This window comes from Vulpes vulpes, chromosome 4 (genome assembly GCF_048418805.1).
Source record: "Vulpes vulpes isolate BD-2025 chromosome 4, VulVul3, whole genome shotgun sequence".
In the NCBI taxonomy this organism is placed as follows: Eukaryota; Metazoa; Chordata; class Mammalia; order Carnivora; family Canidae; genus Vulpes; species Vulpes vulpes.
Window position 1 is genome coordinate 82,080,485 of NC_132783.1, and position 16,722 is coordinate 82,097,206.

A 16,722-nucleotide genomic window follows, 5' to 3' on the forward strand; every position below is an offset into this window, starting at 1 on the left:
ACTCCTTTAAGCACAGAGCTGCTGGCCAGAGCAATTTGCTCCCCATCAATTTTTATTTCCAGGTTTTAAAATAAAGAGAACTAAAGAAGGGGGTGGAGGAGCCCAAGAACAACACCGTGTCCTCAATAACAAACAAGCCGGGGACCCCTCACACCTGGAGAACACCTGTCAGCCGGATCCTCATCCCTCCTCCCCCTGCCACAGAGGCGAGACACCTTCATACCTGGCGGGGGGGGGGGGGGGGGGGGGGGGGGGGGGGCCTGGCTCGTGCTGGGCCAGAGGGACGCCTCCCGCAGAGCTGAGTGCCACGTCCCCTCCACCCCCACGCGGCCTGCAGCTGGCCCAGACTGCTAGGAAGTGACAGTGGGCAGATGAACACCTTCCCCCTCGAGGTGATTCCCACTGCCAGGCACCTGTCTAAAGCACCTTACGTGTGGGGGCGCCTGGGTGGCTCAGTCGGGTAAGCATCTGCCTTTGGCTCAGGTCATGATCCCGGGGTCCTGGGATCGAGCCCTGTATCAGGCTCCCTGCTCAGCGAGGACTCTGCTTCTCCTCTCTCTGCCCCTCTCCCTGCTCATGCTCTCTCTCTCTCAAATAGATCAAATCTTTAATAAAAAAAGGGAAGGAAGGAAGGAAGGAAGGAAGGAAGGAAGGAAGGAAGGAAGGACAGACTTTACATGCAACCCTTTCTTTAATCCTCATGATGACTCGGCAAGGCAGCTACTACTATCAGGCCCATTTGACAGATGAGAGATGAGAGAGCAGAGGCTTAGAGTACGTGTTCCTATGGTTGTTCCTCCTCCTTTCTCCTTCCCCTTCCTCCTCTCCTCTTCTCCCTTCTCCCTCTCTTTCTCTTCCATCCCCCACCTCCCCCCCCCACCCATCGTATCCTTCTGGTGCCCATGCCTCTTCAGAAGTCCATCTACTCAGGAGCGGGGACTCTTGGCTTGTCACTGGTAGAAAGGACCTCGTAAGTCATCACATATAATCTCTTTACTCTGCTGCAGTCTGTGGAGGGCGGCCTCTGTGCCTGGCACTGGCTGGATGTGGGGCATGCACGTGGAGCAAGACCGGTCCTGGCTTCATAAAGCTCACAGTCTGTGGGAGGAGGTAGCCAGTGAACATGCCCCCCAGATGTTCCTGCCAAAACCACGCCCTTCTCCGCATCGCACCCAGCCACCAGGCAGGGCTGTCCACCCCAGCTGAGTCCAGCCAGTTCCCAGTACAGCGCTGACCACCCCAGTCTAAGCCCACTGCCTGTCACCACTACTGACTACCGTGACCACTCGGCTCCTAGCCCACGCAGCAGCAAGTGGGCAGCTGAGTGAACTTTTACAGAGGTAAATGGGTCCTGTTAGCTGAACCCATGGAGGTGAGAAGGAGCACTGTTGGCCCAGGGAAGTAGGGTTTAAGGGTTGTGAGGCAGGAGCAAGCCTGTCCTATTTGGAGCCCAGAGACTGGGTGGCAGGAGCAGAGTGATCCAGAGATGGTTCAGAGAGGATGTCAGAGGCTGGCCAGTTTGGATTTTGTCTCAAATGCTCTGGAAGTCTGACACACTGGCCAGTGGCATCTTATATCGTCAGTCTGGCTCCAATGGAGAGTGGGCTACTGGCACCAGAGCAAGGCAGGCAGATGGGTGAGGAGGCCGTGTAGCACACAGGCCCTGAAATCTAGTATCTCATTCAGGGTCCTGCAGCTGGAGGGTCGGAGCAGAAGCTGGACCAGAACCTAGATCTCACTTTGCCATTTTGTCGGCATTTTCATGACTCCACACTTAGTGCAGGTCCTCTGTGAGGCCCTTGGTGCCTGGTCTTATACTGTGCCTTCCAAGGAGAAGCGCATTCTGACCCTGGAGGAGCAGAGAGTCCAGCTGGGTGAGCAGAGAGGCTTTAACACAACTTGTACAACAACTGGTCCTCAGTGGCTGCAGGGAAGTCAGTGTTGAGAGATCCTAAGGACCTCGCAGCTCTTAGTACCATGATTAATTAGTCTGCCATGGGCATGGGTAATGGAGTGGTGGCTGTCCGTCCCTGATCCCATGTTGGGACATGAGGGAGGAAAGGCCCTTGTCCCTTTCCCTACCACCAGTTGGGTCCCTACCCTTTTGTAACTACCCCCCACCCCAGTGACTCCACTGTCCCATGAGCTCTGAGCCTCTGTCCCCAGACCCAGACTCCCCAGCGGCATCCTCTTGTCTTAAGGCCTCCTATATGCCCAGAGAGCCAAGAGCAGGACCCAGGAGCTTTCCTGAATATGTTTTTCTTCCTCGGATCCAGTGTTCCCGTGATCTCTCCCACACCCCATCATTCACTCCTTAGTACCACTGCCCACCTGGAGCACTCCCTTCTAATCCCCTACACAGCATTTTTCTTACAGTTACTAGCATTTTCTCTCCTCTGGGGAGTGTGACCTTTCCCCTGGCCAAGACCCGCATGAATGTGCTCAGACCAGCAGCTTCCAGCCAGACCTTTCTGCCCACCTACCACCTATCACACGCTCACCCGTCAGCCCCAGCTTCCTTCTTAGATGACAAGCAAAAGTGATACACCAAGCATGTCCCCAGAAGTGTGGGGCAGACTAAATATTTCCCCGCCATTGGCTTCTGTCTCGCATCCTAGAAAGAAAAAGAAATCTCAGAGAGTGCCATGGGGGAGAATGCAGGAGCTTGGGAGAGGACCAGGCCTTATGGGCCTATCAGGCCAGTGGAGGTCACCCGGCCTCTGGGCTCCTGGGGTCCTTCCGTGGAGGCCCTCGTGCCTCACGCCGGCCACACCAGCCTCCCAGAGCTTGCAAGAGTGCAGTTAATCTCCCGTAGTTTAAGGAGTTATTCAGAGAGGCTCAGCGAATGATGAATGTGGAAAGCATTACCAGCAAAGCACCGGGGCTCCGTGGAGCTGTTTAAAAATGCATTCTCCCATGTAAATTTCTGCTCCATCAATCCTTATGACATGTCAAACATTGCTATTGTTTCCTGAACAAATTGTACCGTGTGCCCTTCTCTGCAGATTTGTGCACGGGAGCAGAACTGCTCGCTGGCACCTGCCGCCTGCCACCATTGCCGGGACCCAGGGCTGCTGGGGAGGCAGCTGGGCCTGCCTTGCTTCAGAGCAGAAGCCCCGTGCGGGGTGTCTCAGCGAGCATGCGTGACGGGGGTGGGGGGGCCCTGGTGGGGAGTGATTGAGTGAGTGCCCGCCAGCTGCCGGCCTGCAGGGAAGGGCACACAGGTGGCCGGGAAGGGGTGTGGAGGGGCCTTGCCCAAGACTGAGGGTGGGTATGAGCGTGTGCGTGTGTGTGTGTGAGATTGCATAGTGGGGTGGGGGACCCACCTGAGCCAGACAGAGAGAAAGAAGATTTCCATGGGCTGCAGGAGGACAGGGATGTATTGTGGGCTGCCTGGGTCTGAGAGAGAGAGAGAGAGAGAGAGAGAGAGAGAGAGAGAGAGGGAAGGAAGGGTAGGGAATTGTGAGGATACAGGAAGAGAGAAGATGCAAGGGCAGGACTTTGGGGCTATAGAGAAGGGTAGAGGCTGTTTGAAACCATGAGAGGGGTGGGTGTCCCCAGGGAGGGATCAGTGCTGTCAGAGTACAGCAGCACCCAGTGGGTGGCAGTTCAGAGGGAGACCCAGGAGAAGACCAAAGCAGGCAGGAGTCAGCTTGGGGCATAAGGCCTGGTGTCCGTGATGGCCCTCTGCTAGGCTATGAAGAGGGACAGCAGTGGGTGCAGAGATACACGGGGACAGTGTGTCGGTAGGAAAGGCCCTTGGTCCAGAGCAAATGGATGGAAGAGGGTGGGAGATGGCGACTGCTCACTGTGAATGAAAATAGGCTGAGTGAGGAGGGCCCCCTTGGGAGGGACCCAGGATTGTGGAGGACCTGACCACTCTTGTGCAGTGGTGGAGTGGGCATGGGATGTCATGATGAGTGGGGCTGGGTAGAGAGCCCTTGTAATGCATACAAGTTAAAGGAAGAGCTGTATCCAGAGGGTGCTCGGTGAAGGGCTCTGGGTGGGTTGGGAAGGGTGGCCCCAGCCAGTCAAGCTGCCCTGGCCTTTATCAGGTGACTGCCTCTCCCAGTCTAGGTCCTAAATCTTGTGCCCACACTAAGATCGAGCTTCGGTAGAGGTGGGGGGGTCCTTATTTGAGGGCCCAGGGTCCCAGTGGATGCACCTGCATCCTGAGAAACCACAGCCAGAGACCGTCTCCTGCTTCCTCTGCTGATGGGCATGAGAGGTGCTGGAGCCTACCCCTTCCAGGCAGAGGCTGAGGCAGAGCCATTACGGTAAGAAGGAGACTACCTGTGGGGACTCATCTGGCTTCTGGAGGGTGAGGACAGTGACCTGGTAGGAGCACCCTGGATCTCATGGCTGAGCTCTCAGACTGCAGGAAGATGCCTCTCCCCCCGCCCCACCAAAGGAGCAGCAGGGGAGGGGGGTGGTTAATAGCTCACAAGAGTGCAGTTCAGTTCATACCTTGTACTGTGGCCATTTGACATTGAGCAAGTTGACTGACCTCTCTGAGCCTCAGTTCCATCTGTAAAATAGGGATAACATTGATTCTGGTCTCGCCACCACCAGAGGAGGACTGTTGGAGAGAAGGAATGAAATAACACTGGGCATGGGTATGTGCTCATAGGGAGATGGCAAGAGGCACCGTCTTACCCTCCCCCTGCCCCATAGCCAAGGGAAGGATGGGCATCTCTGACTCAGGTCTGGCCAGTCTAGGAATTTGGCTGTGCCCCCACTGCAGGCTCACCTTGTCTTAACCTTTGGAATTTCCCCCACCATGCGAATGTATTTTTTTCCTTTTTGTCAGCAGAAGAAGATTACACTTCTGCCGGCATTGTCCATCATGGAAATAAGCCCTCACGATGCAATTATAAAGGCCCAAATGAGGGAATTAGTTTTGCGGGTAATGCCGGTGTTGGGGGGGAATCAGAGGAGATGCCTTATAAATCAGGCGCTGGACAGCAGCCAGTCGCAGCCGCACCCTGTCCCCACGTGCCAGCGGCGGGGACAGCTGCTGACCTGTGTGCGGGCCCCCCTTCCTGGGCTGGCCACCTCCGAGCTCCGTGCCTGTGGTAGGGCCCTTCTCCGAGGGAGCTCCCCAGGGCGTCTCTGTGCCCGCAGGAGATGGGACCGGAGACCCAAGCACACCTGGGCAAAGAGGCCTTGCCCGGGACTCATGGGTCTAAAATAGCAGCCCCGTCACCTGCTAGCCCGCTTTCTGCTCTAATTCTCTGCACAGTTGTTACCATTGTCTGAAATTGTGTTCTTTGGTATTTCTCCTCTGCAGTCTCGTCTTCTCCCCTTCCCAAATGTAAGGCACATTCAAGCAAGGGCCTTGGCACTCCTGTAGCCGAGATGCCGGTGCCTGGGACAGTAGCTGGCATAGTGGCAGAGCCCAGAACACATTTACTGAATACGTGATTGGGAGTCTGGTCATTGCCTTCACGAAGGTTCTCTCCGTGGCATGCCAGGTGTCTGCCCCTCTAGATCCACTCTGCCCACCCGCTTTGCACGTGCCCCAGCAGGCTGACTGCGTGGGCTATTGGGTGAGTCCTTCTCCGCAGTTTGCAGAGCTCAGGTGGGACATCAGAGCTTGAGAGACTCGTTGGAGAGGCTCTAGAAATGTCAGCTGCACCCCCCTGGGTAACCTGAACAGCCCCTCTGGCTGCTCACTGCCCACTGTGGTATCTACTGATGGAGGGTATCACCCTCCGCCCCCCCCCCCCCCCAGAAAGAAGGTCATGCCAGCCCTTGGTGGCCAGCAGCGGAAATCCCAGATTTTACTAAATTTGGCAAAGATCTTGACCCCTGTGTTGGACACAACAGAGGACACAAAAATGAGTAAGATACAGACTTCTCTTTCAAGGGGTGGACACGGAGCATACTCGGGCAGTTTTTAAAAATGGCAGATTGTACCACATATTCCAAAAGAGGTACAGCCAGGGGCTCTCAGGTCCAGATGAGGGAGTAGTCAGGGAGCCCCTTAAGTGAGAGGGCTTTGGGGATGGGTCCTGAGGGCTGGGCTGGAGTTTGGATGGCAGTTATGGAATGAAGGGATGGTGTAACCAGGCACCAGGAGGACAGCTCGGTGCACCATGGAGAGGTAGAAGCAAGACTGCCAAAGCCAGCCAGGCCTCAATACCAGGGAGCTGTTCTGGATTTAATTCAGCAATAACAGGGAGCCACCAAAGGTTCTTGAGCAGAGGAAGATCATATTAGCCATTGGTTTTGACTTCTTGTCCCTGGGCCCCTTATGACAGTTTTGGTAAGCAGTAAGGTATACCAGTGTGTACCTATGGGTAAGATTCTAGCCCTGGGGGATGGCAGTGGGTATGCAGAGCTACCAGAGGGGAGGCCTGAGGCATACCTGAGGTGCTCACCTGGAACCCTGGTTTGGCATTCCTTAGAATTCCTGGGTGTGGTATGAGAGCCGGCCAGCTCGGCCGTCCTCGTCCCCCATCCCTGTCGCTGTCTGACTGCCTTGTGAGACCCTGGACACCACCCTTCAGGGAGATAGATATACTCATTCCTAGAATTAAAAAAAAAAAAAAAAAAGCCAAACCGGGGCTCCAGGTGAGTGCTCCAAACTCAGGCAAGTTTCCTGGTGATGATCCTGTCTGCTTCCTTGTTGGACAGAGGCAGAGAGCAGGGGGTTATAACCCAACTCATGGGGCTGTGGCCAGAATTAAACACGTGTATGTGGATGCATGTTGTGGAGGCGTGGATGCAGATGTCCCTGTAGAGGACAGAGATCGCGAGCACTCCTGTGCAGGTGCCATGACCCCACCGTGTCCCCAGGGAGCCACAGCCCAGTGGAAGGAAATGTGGAAGTTGACAGCCTCCTCTCCACAGCACCTTCAGTGCTGGGAATGATTCCCAAAGGGCCGAGCTAACCCAGCCTTGGGGAGCCAAGGAGGACAGAAGGGGGTGAGCCAGAAAGGAAAGGAAGGAACTGATCCAGGCAGAGGGAGCAGATGGGCGGCCAGTCTGGCCCAGAGCCCCACATGGTCTGGCCTGGGTCAGAGATGAGGCTGGAGCCGCCAGCAGAGGCCAGAGGGCAGGGCCACAAGTGTGTCCTAGAGGAGGAAGGGCCTATCCCCTGAGGGCACCAGGGAGCCCAGGAGGATTCAGGGCTGCCAAGAGATGGGATTTGCTGCTTCCTCCCAGGCACAGAGCCCCCTAACCTACAGGCCCCCCTGCAGGCCCTCTGTGTCGGTGCCAGCTGCCCCCACCCTAGCAGGGGCACAAAAGCAGCTTTTCATCTTCTTATTCTGCTTCACGCATTTGAAAGATGAAAGTTCTCCCTCTCCTCTTTGCTGGACATACATATTTCATACGGTCATTAGACGGTGGCACTAAAGGACTCACAAATCTTTCTCGGTCAGCATCAGTGGCTTGGGCAGGCAGCGAGAGGCCCCGGGGAAAAGGGTCACTGTGGAAGCCATGGCTGTGCCAAGCCCACTGGAGGAGGGCGGTGGGGACTGGGGCCGGGGGGTTAGAGGCCAGTGTCTGCCCGGGGAGGAAAGACCAGCCCATCTTGTCACCTAATTTCTCTGGGCCTCAGCTGCTCCAGGCCCCCGCGTGAAAGGGCTTGGACAGGGGACCTCTGGGGTCCTTCATGCCCTGACAGTCCTAGTGCAATTCCATGGGGCATCCAGATTGGAAGGACTCTTGTCCCCAAGGCCAGGAACCCCCTCGTGGTTTGACCAGGCCCCTTGCTTCCTCCAAAGCCCAGCCCTCTCTTCCTCTCCTCCCGATCCCCTCCGTGCCACCTAGCTGCTGCTCTCTTGGGTCCCTATCCCCTTCTCTCGGGCTCTTTTACTCCCCTCTGAATCCTGTCTTCCCTGGCTTTGCCACCCCCTCCCTTGTTGCCTGCCTCCACCCCTTCTTACTAGAATTCATTCATTCATGTTCCGGGCATTCATGCAGCACCTGCTCTGTGCTGGGCGCTGTGTGCTGGGAGGTGAGCCCAGCTGATGCCACTCTGCCTCCATTGCTCCCCCAGACCCTTTCCTTTGACATCCCAGGATGCTGAGGCCTGAGGGGGGTGATGATTGTCATACAGTGACCTGAGCTATTGACACCAGCCTGGCACTGGGATCTCTAGGCCACACTGCCCCCTCACCAAGGGGCCCGATGGCATCCGGTCAGTTCTTCCCCAGACCAAGCTGTGCTTACAATAGTTGAATACTACCACACGTGGTGATGACGATTAGTGGGGCAAAGGGGGACTCGGGCTCCTCTGTGCTACTTCTCTGGTCCCTGCAAGAGAAGAGAAAGGCTTATTCTGAGGAGCTTTGTCTCCTTCCCCCAGAATCACCAGGCGTAGGTTCTTCCGAGAGCAAGCTCTCCTCTCGGTTCAGAAGGGATAACACACAGAGGCCAAGGGCATGGCGAGACAGCACTGGCTTCAAATCCCTGTGAAGGCTTGGGTGAGCTCTATACCTTCTGTGTGCCTCAGTTTCCTTGTCTGTAAACTGGAGGTGGTACTGCTGGTAGGACCTACCTCATAGGGTAGTTATGAAGATAAAATGTGTGACAAGTATGAGGTGCCCAGTAAATAAATGGCAGTTGTCCTGAGGAGTGACTCGGTACCAGGGAGTGCCTGTCCGGGAACCAGTCCTGCGGAGGAGGGCGGGTCCCATGGCTCAGCATCTTCCTCATCACTTCTTCAACACGCATCCCTAAGAACCTGTGGTGTACTCGGAGCCTGACCAAGTGGAAGTCTGCACAGTCTGCTGGAACACAGACAGTGGGGATGTTGAGGGGGAATCTGGCATAAGAGACAGGCCTATAAAAGCAGGGCCACAGCCCCAGAAATGGCTTCTTTCTGTATAATCAAGTTTTCTGGATAACCGAGATCTGAACCCTTTGGTTTTGTTTGGTTTTTAAAGATTCTTTTTTTTTTTTTTTTCATGAGAGACAGAGAGGTAGAGACCTAGACAGAGGGAGAAGCAGGCTCCTCACAAGGAACCTGATATGAGACTCAGTCCCAGGACCCCAGGACCACTCCCTGAGCCAAAGGCAGATGCTCAGCCAGTGAGCCACCCGGGCGCCCCCGAACCCTTTGAGTTTAGACATTTTTTTCACTTGGATCATTTGGTGTAGAAATATATTACTCACTTCTCTGCCTTCCTCAACTAAGTATACTGAACACAAATTTTTCTCGAAAATTCAGGTTGATCGTAAAGAATGTAGAACTTGGTAGATTTCACAGAATCTAGGAACTTTAAAGAGAATTTCAAAAAATACTTAGTACAAAGATACTGAGGGTGGGGGAAATAGAGGTTGGTAAAAAGGTATAAACTTTGAACTGTAAGATGAATGAGGTCTGAGGATCCAATGTATAACATGATGACTATGGTTGATGACACTATTTTATCACTGAAATTTGCTAAGAGAGTAGAACTTAAGTGTTCTCGCCAAAAAAGGGAAAAAAATTGGTAAATAAGGGAGGTGATGGATGTGTTAATGAACTCAGCGGGGGGACATCCTTTTATAAGGCACATGTATATCAGATCATCACACCGTACCCTTAGATAGGTTACATTTTGTCAGTTCCTCCTCACTAAAGCTAAAAAATAAAAGTATTGAAATATATTTTTATTAGCCAAAACTCTAGCCAATCACCATCTTACAGAGAAGCCCTGAATGCAGAGCAGATGTCCCCAAGGTCAGCCCAAGGCCTTTGCCTCCCGGCATCTAGCAGCAGGCAGCAGGTTGCCCGGCTGAGAAAGGGAGCAGGGTCCCAGCGCCCCGCATACGGCGCACGCTTAATAAGGAATGAACAGATAAATGGATGGTGTCATTTAACCTGTACTGTGGACCGTAACCAAGCCAGGAATGATGCCGCAGCCGGGAGTCCCACCCACAAAAGCCAATCCCCTGCTGAAAGTGCCCTCATTCTGGAGAAGGGAGAGGGACCCCATGGCGGGGTGGGAGGGGGTAGCCTAAAGAAAGGAACCTCAGCCTGGGAGTGGGGATCCCTGTTTCTGCCTCATTTTGCTCGTAACCTGGCTCATGACCTAGAATGGGCCTCGCTGGGGTCGGGGCCTCAGTGTTGTCATCTGTGAAATGGGTGGAAATATCTGTCTCCCTCATCACATGGGACCCTTGTGAGGATGAAATGAGGTCATGATAAATGTGCATGGTCTGTGAAAATGTAAAAGGCGGGACCACTGGACAGGCCGGCAGTGGTCACCATCATTGCCACTGTCATCAGCCTAAGGCAGGCCTCTCTCCCTCCTGTCTCTTCCGACTGCAAGTGGCAGGACCAGACGGGATAAAAGAGATCTTTCTTGTTGAACTCACAAATCAAACTGAGGGTGGAAGGGATGTCAGAGGAAGGACTCCAGAACTACCAGGCTCCCTCCTCTCCCCGCCTAGCTCTCCGCCGGGGGCACCTTCAACGTCCTCACACAGCCAGCAGCTCCCAGTGTGTTTGGCCTTCACTGTCCCAGAGGGAAGCTTTCAACCCCAGCAGCAGTAAGAGGAATCCCAGAGAAGGATTCTGACGGGCCCCAGCTGTGGTCAAGGGCGAGCAGAGAGCCCCCACTGAGACTGCTTGCTGGAGCAGAGACAGGTGCCAAAGAAGATGGGTCGAGGTGGCAGTATAGGACCTTGCCAGCCAGATGACGTCCGCCTTTTGCATGCAATGGGTTATTCCCAGGGTTCAAGAAGGCAGGAGCCCCAGAATCCCCCTGAGGGGACTTTCCTGCCAGGAAGCCCATCAGATATGGAGGCTTTGGGGACTGGGAGAGTCCACCAGATGGTTGAACCCACTTCCACCTTTGCCTGCAATATTTTGCAAACCCATAGGTTGTGACCCCACACTGCAGATCCAAGGCCTCACCCCCAAGCCCTCTGAGCATCTGCAGAGCAGAAGCCTGCCTGGACTGATATGAGTTCAAAAGAGGTGGTTTCCCCAAGTTAGAGGTTTAGACAGAAGACCGATCCTCCAGAACTGCACTGTCCACTGTTAACCTCAACAGCTCTTGGTGCCTGGGGACACCTGTACTGAACAATGTACCTCTCGAAAATTCAGCCAGAGGAGCTGTGTGGGAGGACCACGGAGTTGGCCGTGGACACGTTCCGGTGAGATCAAGAGCTTCGCTAGGTCGGGCAGCAATGACGTCCTGTTCTCACTTTTGCAGGCAACAGACAATGACGTGGGCACCTTTGGGGAAGTGAACTACTTCTTCAGCGATGACCCTGACCGGTAAGACCCTGCGCTGGGCCGCCCAGTGCCCAGTGGCACTCCGCTATTCACGAGGTTCAGGAAACGTCTCAGTACCCAGGGAGGGCGCCAGGCCCCCGTGGCGGAAGCACTGAGCCAGCAGGGAGTCAGAACCCACGGGCACCGCTGCCAGTGTGGCCCTGGCTGTGGCACAGTCTCGGTCAAGTCCTCTAAACTCTCTGAGGCGTAGTTTCTCTGGCCCCCAAAAGGCAGCCTTTAGCTTTGGGAGTGAAGCAGCTCAGAAACGCTGGTGACCGCACCCAGCATGGCCGTAGCAGCAGCTAGCATCTGGGAGCCCTCGCTGTGTGGCAGGCTCTGTGCCGAGGGCTTTACACGCATTACCTGATTCCATCCCCACAAGTGCTGGAGGCACTCCTCTCCAGGCACTGCTATCATCTGCACTTTGCAGAGGAGGAAACTCAGAGAGGCTGAGTCATTTGCCCAAAGTCACACAGCTGGCGTGGAGGTCAGGTGGCAGCTTGTCTCACCGCCTGACCTATGCCAGCCTTGCCCTGCCACCCACCGTGGCTCTGGGCCATCTCCTTCCCCTGTCTTCAGTTAAGCTGAAGGGGACGCCCTCTCATTTTTGACATGATCAAAAGCCAAGTTGAAGTCAGAGAGCAGGTCTGCTTCTAAAAATGAAGTGCCTGATGCATCTGGAAAGCTCAACAGGATGAGTAAGACCGTGGCCGTCAGCCTGGATCATGGGCCCTGACTATCTGTGGGAATGATCAAGAGGAGACAGAGATCGTTAGGCACGTCCGGCCATTCTCTGCCACCCCAGGTGGAGCCCCAGCATGGGAGGAAGGAACCACTAGCAGGAGGCACGCACAGGGCACTCTCTCCCTCAGGGCACCCATGTTCACACAGCCTTGTCCTGATCAGCTCGGGTTTCCTCATCTCTTCCCATCTTCACTCTTGGTCTCGGAGCCAGGACCTGCCAGGCTCGGTGGCTGGCAGCTGTGGATCAGACCCGGGGATACAGGAGCCAACTTACAACTCAAGGGAGGCTCCCCCGGGTTAGAGGGATGGTGTCGCAAGTGAAAGAGAGGGCAGATTTCTGACCTCATTTCTGTTTATCACCTCGGGCAAGGACGGGCTGGTAAATAGAGGCCTTATCTCTAAGCTGCTTTACACCTGGGTCCCTTTCTCTCTCCGTCGCACGTGACATAGGTTCTCTCTGGACAAGGACACCGGACTCATCATGCTGATTGCCAAACTGGACTATGAGCTCATCCAGCGCTTCACCTTGACAGTCATCGCCCGGGATGGGGGTGGTGAGGAGACCACAGGCCGGGTCAGGATCAATGTGTTGGATGTCAACGACAACGTGCCCACCTTCCAGAAGGATGCCTACGTGGGGGCCCTGAGAGAGAACGAGCCTTCTGTCACACAGCTGGTGCGGCTCCGGGTAAGAGACCAGGGCATCCTGCTGTCCAGCCCTCCTCCCATCCTTCCCTCTGTGCCCTCATCCCGACCACCTGCCCTGTGGAAGCTGCCACAAGTGAGGCCAACCTGCCGTCCACAAAGAATTCAACCCGGATCCCGGTCAGGCCTCTGAGCATTCCCTCATGTCCCTAGTAACCAAGTGGGGCAAGTGTCGGGGTCAGCTAAAATTCTAGGTCACCCATTCAGCAAAGGGATGTCCTCCCCATCTCCCTTGGCAAGTGGTGAGCAGGATAAGGACCACATAAGGACACCCCACCCAGACCCCTTGGTGAGCTTGGAATCTGGAACTGCCGAAGCTGGAAGGAACCAGTCCGTGGGGACACCACCCATTTCACAGAGCAGGAAACAGGAGGAACGAGAGATTCCCCGCCCCCAGAGGCTCAATGAACTCGGGGCCCCTCAATCCCAGTGTCCACCTGCAGTGAGCTCCCCCCATACATGGCAACTCTGAGCAGAGACTTCGTGATGTCCTCGTTCCCCTCCCCCACCATGCCCACCCCGAGTGACAGGACCCTGGGCTTCCATTTAGGACTGGTTTCAGAAGCAGACGGGGATGGAGGCAAGAGACCAGGGGTGGGCACACGGGTCTGCAAAGAAAGGAGAACCCACACACTGTGCCGTCCCACCCCGCTCAGCTCCCAGTACCCCCAGAGTGATGGGCTGCCTTTGGAGGCTCCCTAGGAACAGAGATGTCTGAAAAGAGGCTAATGAATTCAGTCACCCTAGAAGACAGTCAAGGGGAAGAAAGATCTCTGAACTCATTCCAGTGTGTTCACCCCCCATACCTTGCATTCATGCGGTGTGCATTTATCGGACACCTACTGTGTGCCGCATGTTGTACTGGACTATAGGCATGAAATGTAAGGGTCTCACTGGCCTGGAGCTGACAATCTGAGTGAGGCAGGCAGAAATGGAACGGGGAGCCACAGTTGGGTATGGAAGGACTAATGGGGCGCATAGCACAGGGCCCACCTGGTCCTAGGGGTCAGGGAAGGCCTCTGTGGGTCGGGTGTTCAAGCTGAGACCAAAGGTTCTGGGAGATGGTTGTGCCAGGTATGTTGGTAACCTCCATCCTCAGAGTAAGCCCCAGCCGTCCCCATTTGCCCTAGGTCTCCAGTTGACCTTCTAGATTCCCATGCCACCTCCATACCCCAACATGAGAGAGTGGCCTCTGGCTGAGGGACAAATAGAGCTTGGATCACCCAAAGCAGGGGATCCTGAAGGGGCCAGTCCCCCCGTCCCAGCCTCTGAGGGCTCATGGGCCCCATCTGTACTCTTCCTTCCAGGCCACGGATGAAGATTCCCCTCCCAACAACCAGATCACCTACAGCATCGTCAATGCTTCCGCATTCGGCAGCTACTTTGACATCAGCGTGTATGAGGGCTATGGAGGTAGGCATGCGGCGGGACTGAGCCCCAGCCCAGGGAAGAGAGCCCGGGGGCCAGAGAAGGGTCTGCACACTCACGCCTCTCTCCAGAGGGGGGTGGCTGTCTGTCTCCCAGACACCTGGACAACCCAGGAAGCTGCCCCATAGCCCATCAGCTGGAGCAAGTGACACAAACCTGGGATCACCCCCCTGTAGGATCCGCTCCATCTTTCTCTGAGTCTTAGGCCACAGTCAGCCCAGCATCTGATATTCCCACAGTCTGCAGGGCCCCTCTTTCTTACCCAAGCTGCCCCGGCAGGTCCATAAGATAGAGGTGTGTCAGCCAAGCGTCCTGAGCCTCTGGGTGTGCTTCAAAAGCCCTGTACTCTGGACCTTGCCCTGCCTGCTCCCCTGGGACTCCTGATCACTGCAACCAGGCGGGGAAGAGCAGCAGCCCTCAGCTCCAAGATCTTGAGACCAACTTGTTCTTCAGGTGAAAGGCCGCAAAGGCCCAGAGTCAGGGAGTGACTTGCCCAAGGCCACGCAGCAGAGGTGTCCAACAAGACTCGTGTAATCTGCTTCTTGTTGCCTCTCGAGCATCCTCTTTCAGCACCTATGTCTCCACACCAGAACCCTCTTTGAACCCCTTGACCCTCTCCCCTTAGTGGTCACTTGCATGTCTTTGCAGAGTCTGTTCCTTCAACCAGGAAACCCTTCCTCCCTGTCCCTTTGCTCTGCCCTCCTTTGGCCTTTAAGCCAATAACCTCTGGCTAGCATTAAGGGCTCATTTGGACACCCCCTCCTCTAGGAGGGTTCCTGAATGCCTGAAGATGGCTTAGGTGCCCTTGAGGCAGAACGGATGTGCTTTGCAGGGACCCTGAGTCCAGCACTCACTCCTCCTGCACCCCACAATCAGGTCAGAGAAACACGGTCACAGAAATTATAATCCTGGCTCCAGATGCTACAGCCTGATGTTCTCTTTAAAATCTATGCCCCCTACTTTAATGACCTGCAAGTGTCTTCGCCCACTTGCACACCCCAGCCTCTCCTGGACTAGACCCTCCCTTCAGTTTCATATTACTAAGCAATGCTTTTGCTGCCATTTTCCACATAGAAAGGGGTGATTTCGTACTGTCACGATGCCCTGTCAGAGCCCCGATGACCCCCACATGCAAGCCAATGTGCCTTCCTCCCCAAACAGAAGAGTACCCAGGGAAGAGGGAGTTTAGGCATATGCAGTGATGAGGACATCAGAAAGGGGCATCTCTCCACAACCCCCAAATCCTACCCCTCCACCTCTGTCTGCCTCTGGCTTTAGTGGTGTCCTCGCCACCTTCAGGCAGAGTTGTGCTGGGAGTCAAGTCTGTGACACTCGGTGTCCTCCCAAGAGGCCAAAGCAGTGCCCAGAGCAGGCTGCTAGATGGGATGGGCATGGAGAGCCCACAGGGTAGAGGGCGGGGGCCAGGGAGGGACGGAGAGAGAGGAGTAAGGCCATGGCAGGACCAGAGGAGACTAGAGAGGGAGCCGCCACCTGTACCCCACTGGCAGCACCACCTCTGGCAGCCCTGAGACTGGTTGATAAGTGGATGAACTCTGCTCATCTGGAGAGAGTTAGTAAGAGACCAACTAGAAAGTCTGAGGCATGACCCTGTCCTCCAAGCAGCTTCCAGACTGATGGAGAGTGTCACAGAAGTGGATGAGATAGATAAGCAGGTAATAGTACAAACTAGGAAAGAGCCTGGATTCCAACAAATCTAGGCTCAAGTCCCACCTCTATCGAGGTGCTAGCTGTGTGACTTGGGGCACGTTATTGAACCTCTCTGAGCTTGGCCTCCTTGTCTGTAAAGCGGTACTTACGTCACCATCAAAATAGTGAACACCTGCGGTGCTCAGCACTTTGCCTCCTGCATATCAGGCAGTTGGTAAACCTACGCCAAGACCCTGAGGCCCCCAGAGTTCAGAGGAAGGTGGGGTGGGGGGATGAAGCAGAGCTGGCCAGCATGTGCCAGCCACACCCTCTCTGCCCAAAGAAGACCCCTGGCTGGATGGGCATCTAACACCTGCTTAAAGGGGGCCCTGGGGACCTGTTCCTGTCATTTCAGTGATCAGCGTGAGCCGTCCCCTGGATTATGAGCAGATACCCAATGGGCTGATTTACCTGACAGTCATGGCCAAGGATGCTGGCAACCCCCCTCTGAACAGCACCGTCGCTGTCACCATCGAGGTGTTTGTAAGTACCCAGGGGTGCTGCTCTTGCCCTTTCAGGGTAAGGAGTGGCGAGTGCTTCCCAGAGTGCTGGGGGCCCTGCCTGAACCTAGTGGTGTCAGACTGTCCCTATATCCTTGGCTGTCCCTGCAGCTCTGGAAGTCACCCAGCAGATGGTCCCAAAGGCTGCCCCCAGCAACCCTCTGCCACTGCTGCAGCAGGCAAGCTGCTCCCCCTCCCCCACTGCCCAGCTCAACCAGGAAGGCCAGGCCCTGGAATGCAAGAAGAGCCCCATCAGCCAGCTCCAACTTCATTAAGGGGCCTCAGGACACTTGCTGATGGGGAACAGGAACTGGGGCTCAAGCAGAAGGAAATGTCACGAGATCCTCTCATTTAGAGCCATGCTTTGTGAAGTTGAAGGGAGTTATTGGGAGGTCATCTTCTCTCTCCTGTCTGTCTGTC

General features: G+C 55.3%; 1 protein-coding gene across 1 annotated transcript in view; it reads left to right on the top strand.

The window, feature by feature from the left end:
• Nucleotides 1-16,722, top strand: part of LOC140598427 (cadherin-23-like) — a 311,068-nt gene that overhangs the window by 266,745 nt on the left and 27,601 nt on the right. The window contains exons 14-17 of the mRNA XM_072754990.1: nucleotides 11,157-11,221; nucleotides 12,413-12,650; nucleotides 13,975-14,080; nucleotides 16,158-16,285. Of these exons, the coding sequence (XP_072611091.1) occupies nucleotides 11,157-11,221; nucleotides 12,413-12,650; nucleotides 13,975-14,080; nucleotides 16,158-16,285 (537 nt within the window). The remainder of the gene's footprint in view (nucleotides 1-11,156; nucleotides 11,222-12,412; nucleotides 12,651-13,974; nucleotides 14,081-16,157; nucleotides 16,286-16,722) is intronic.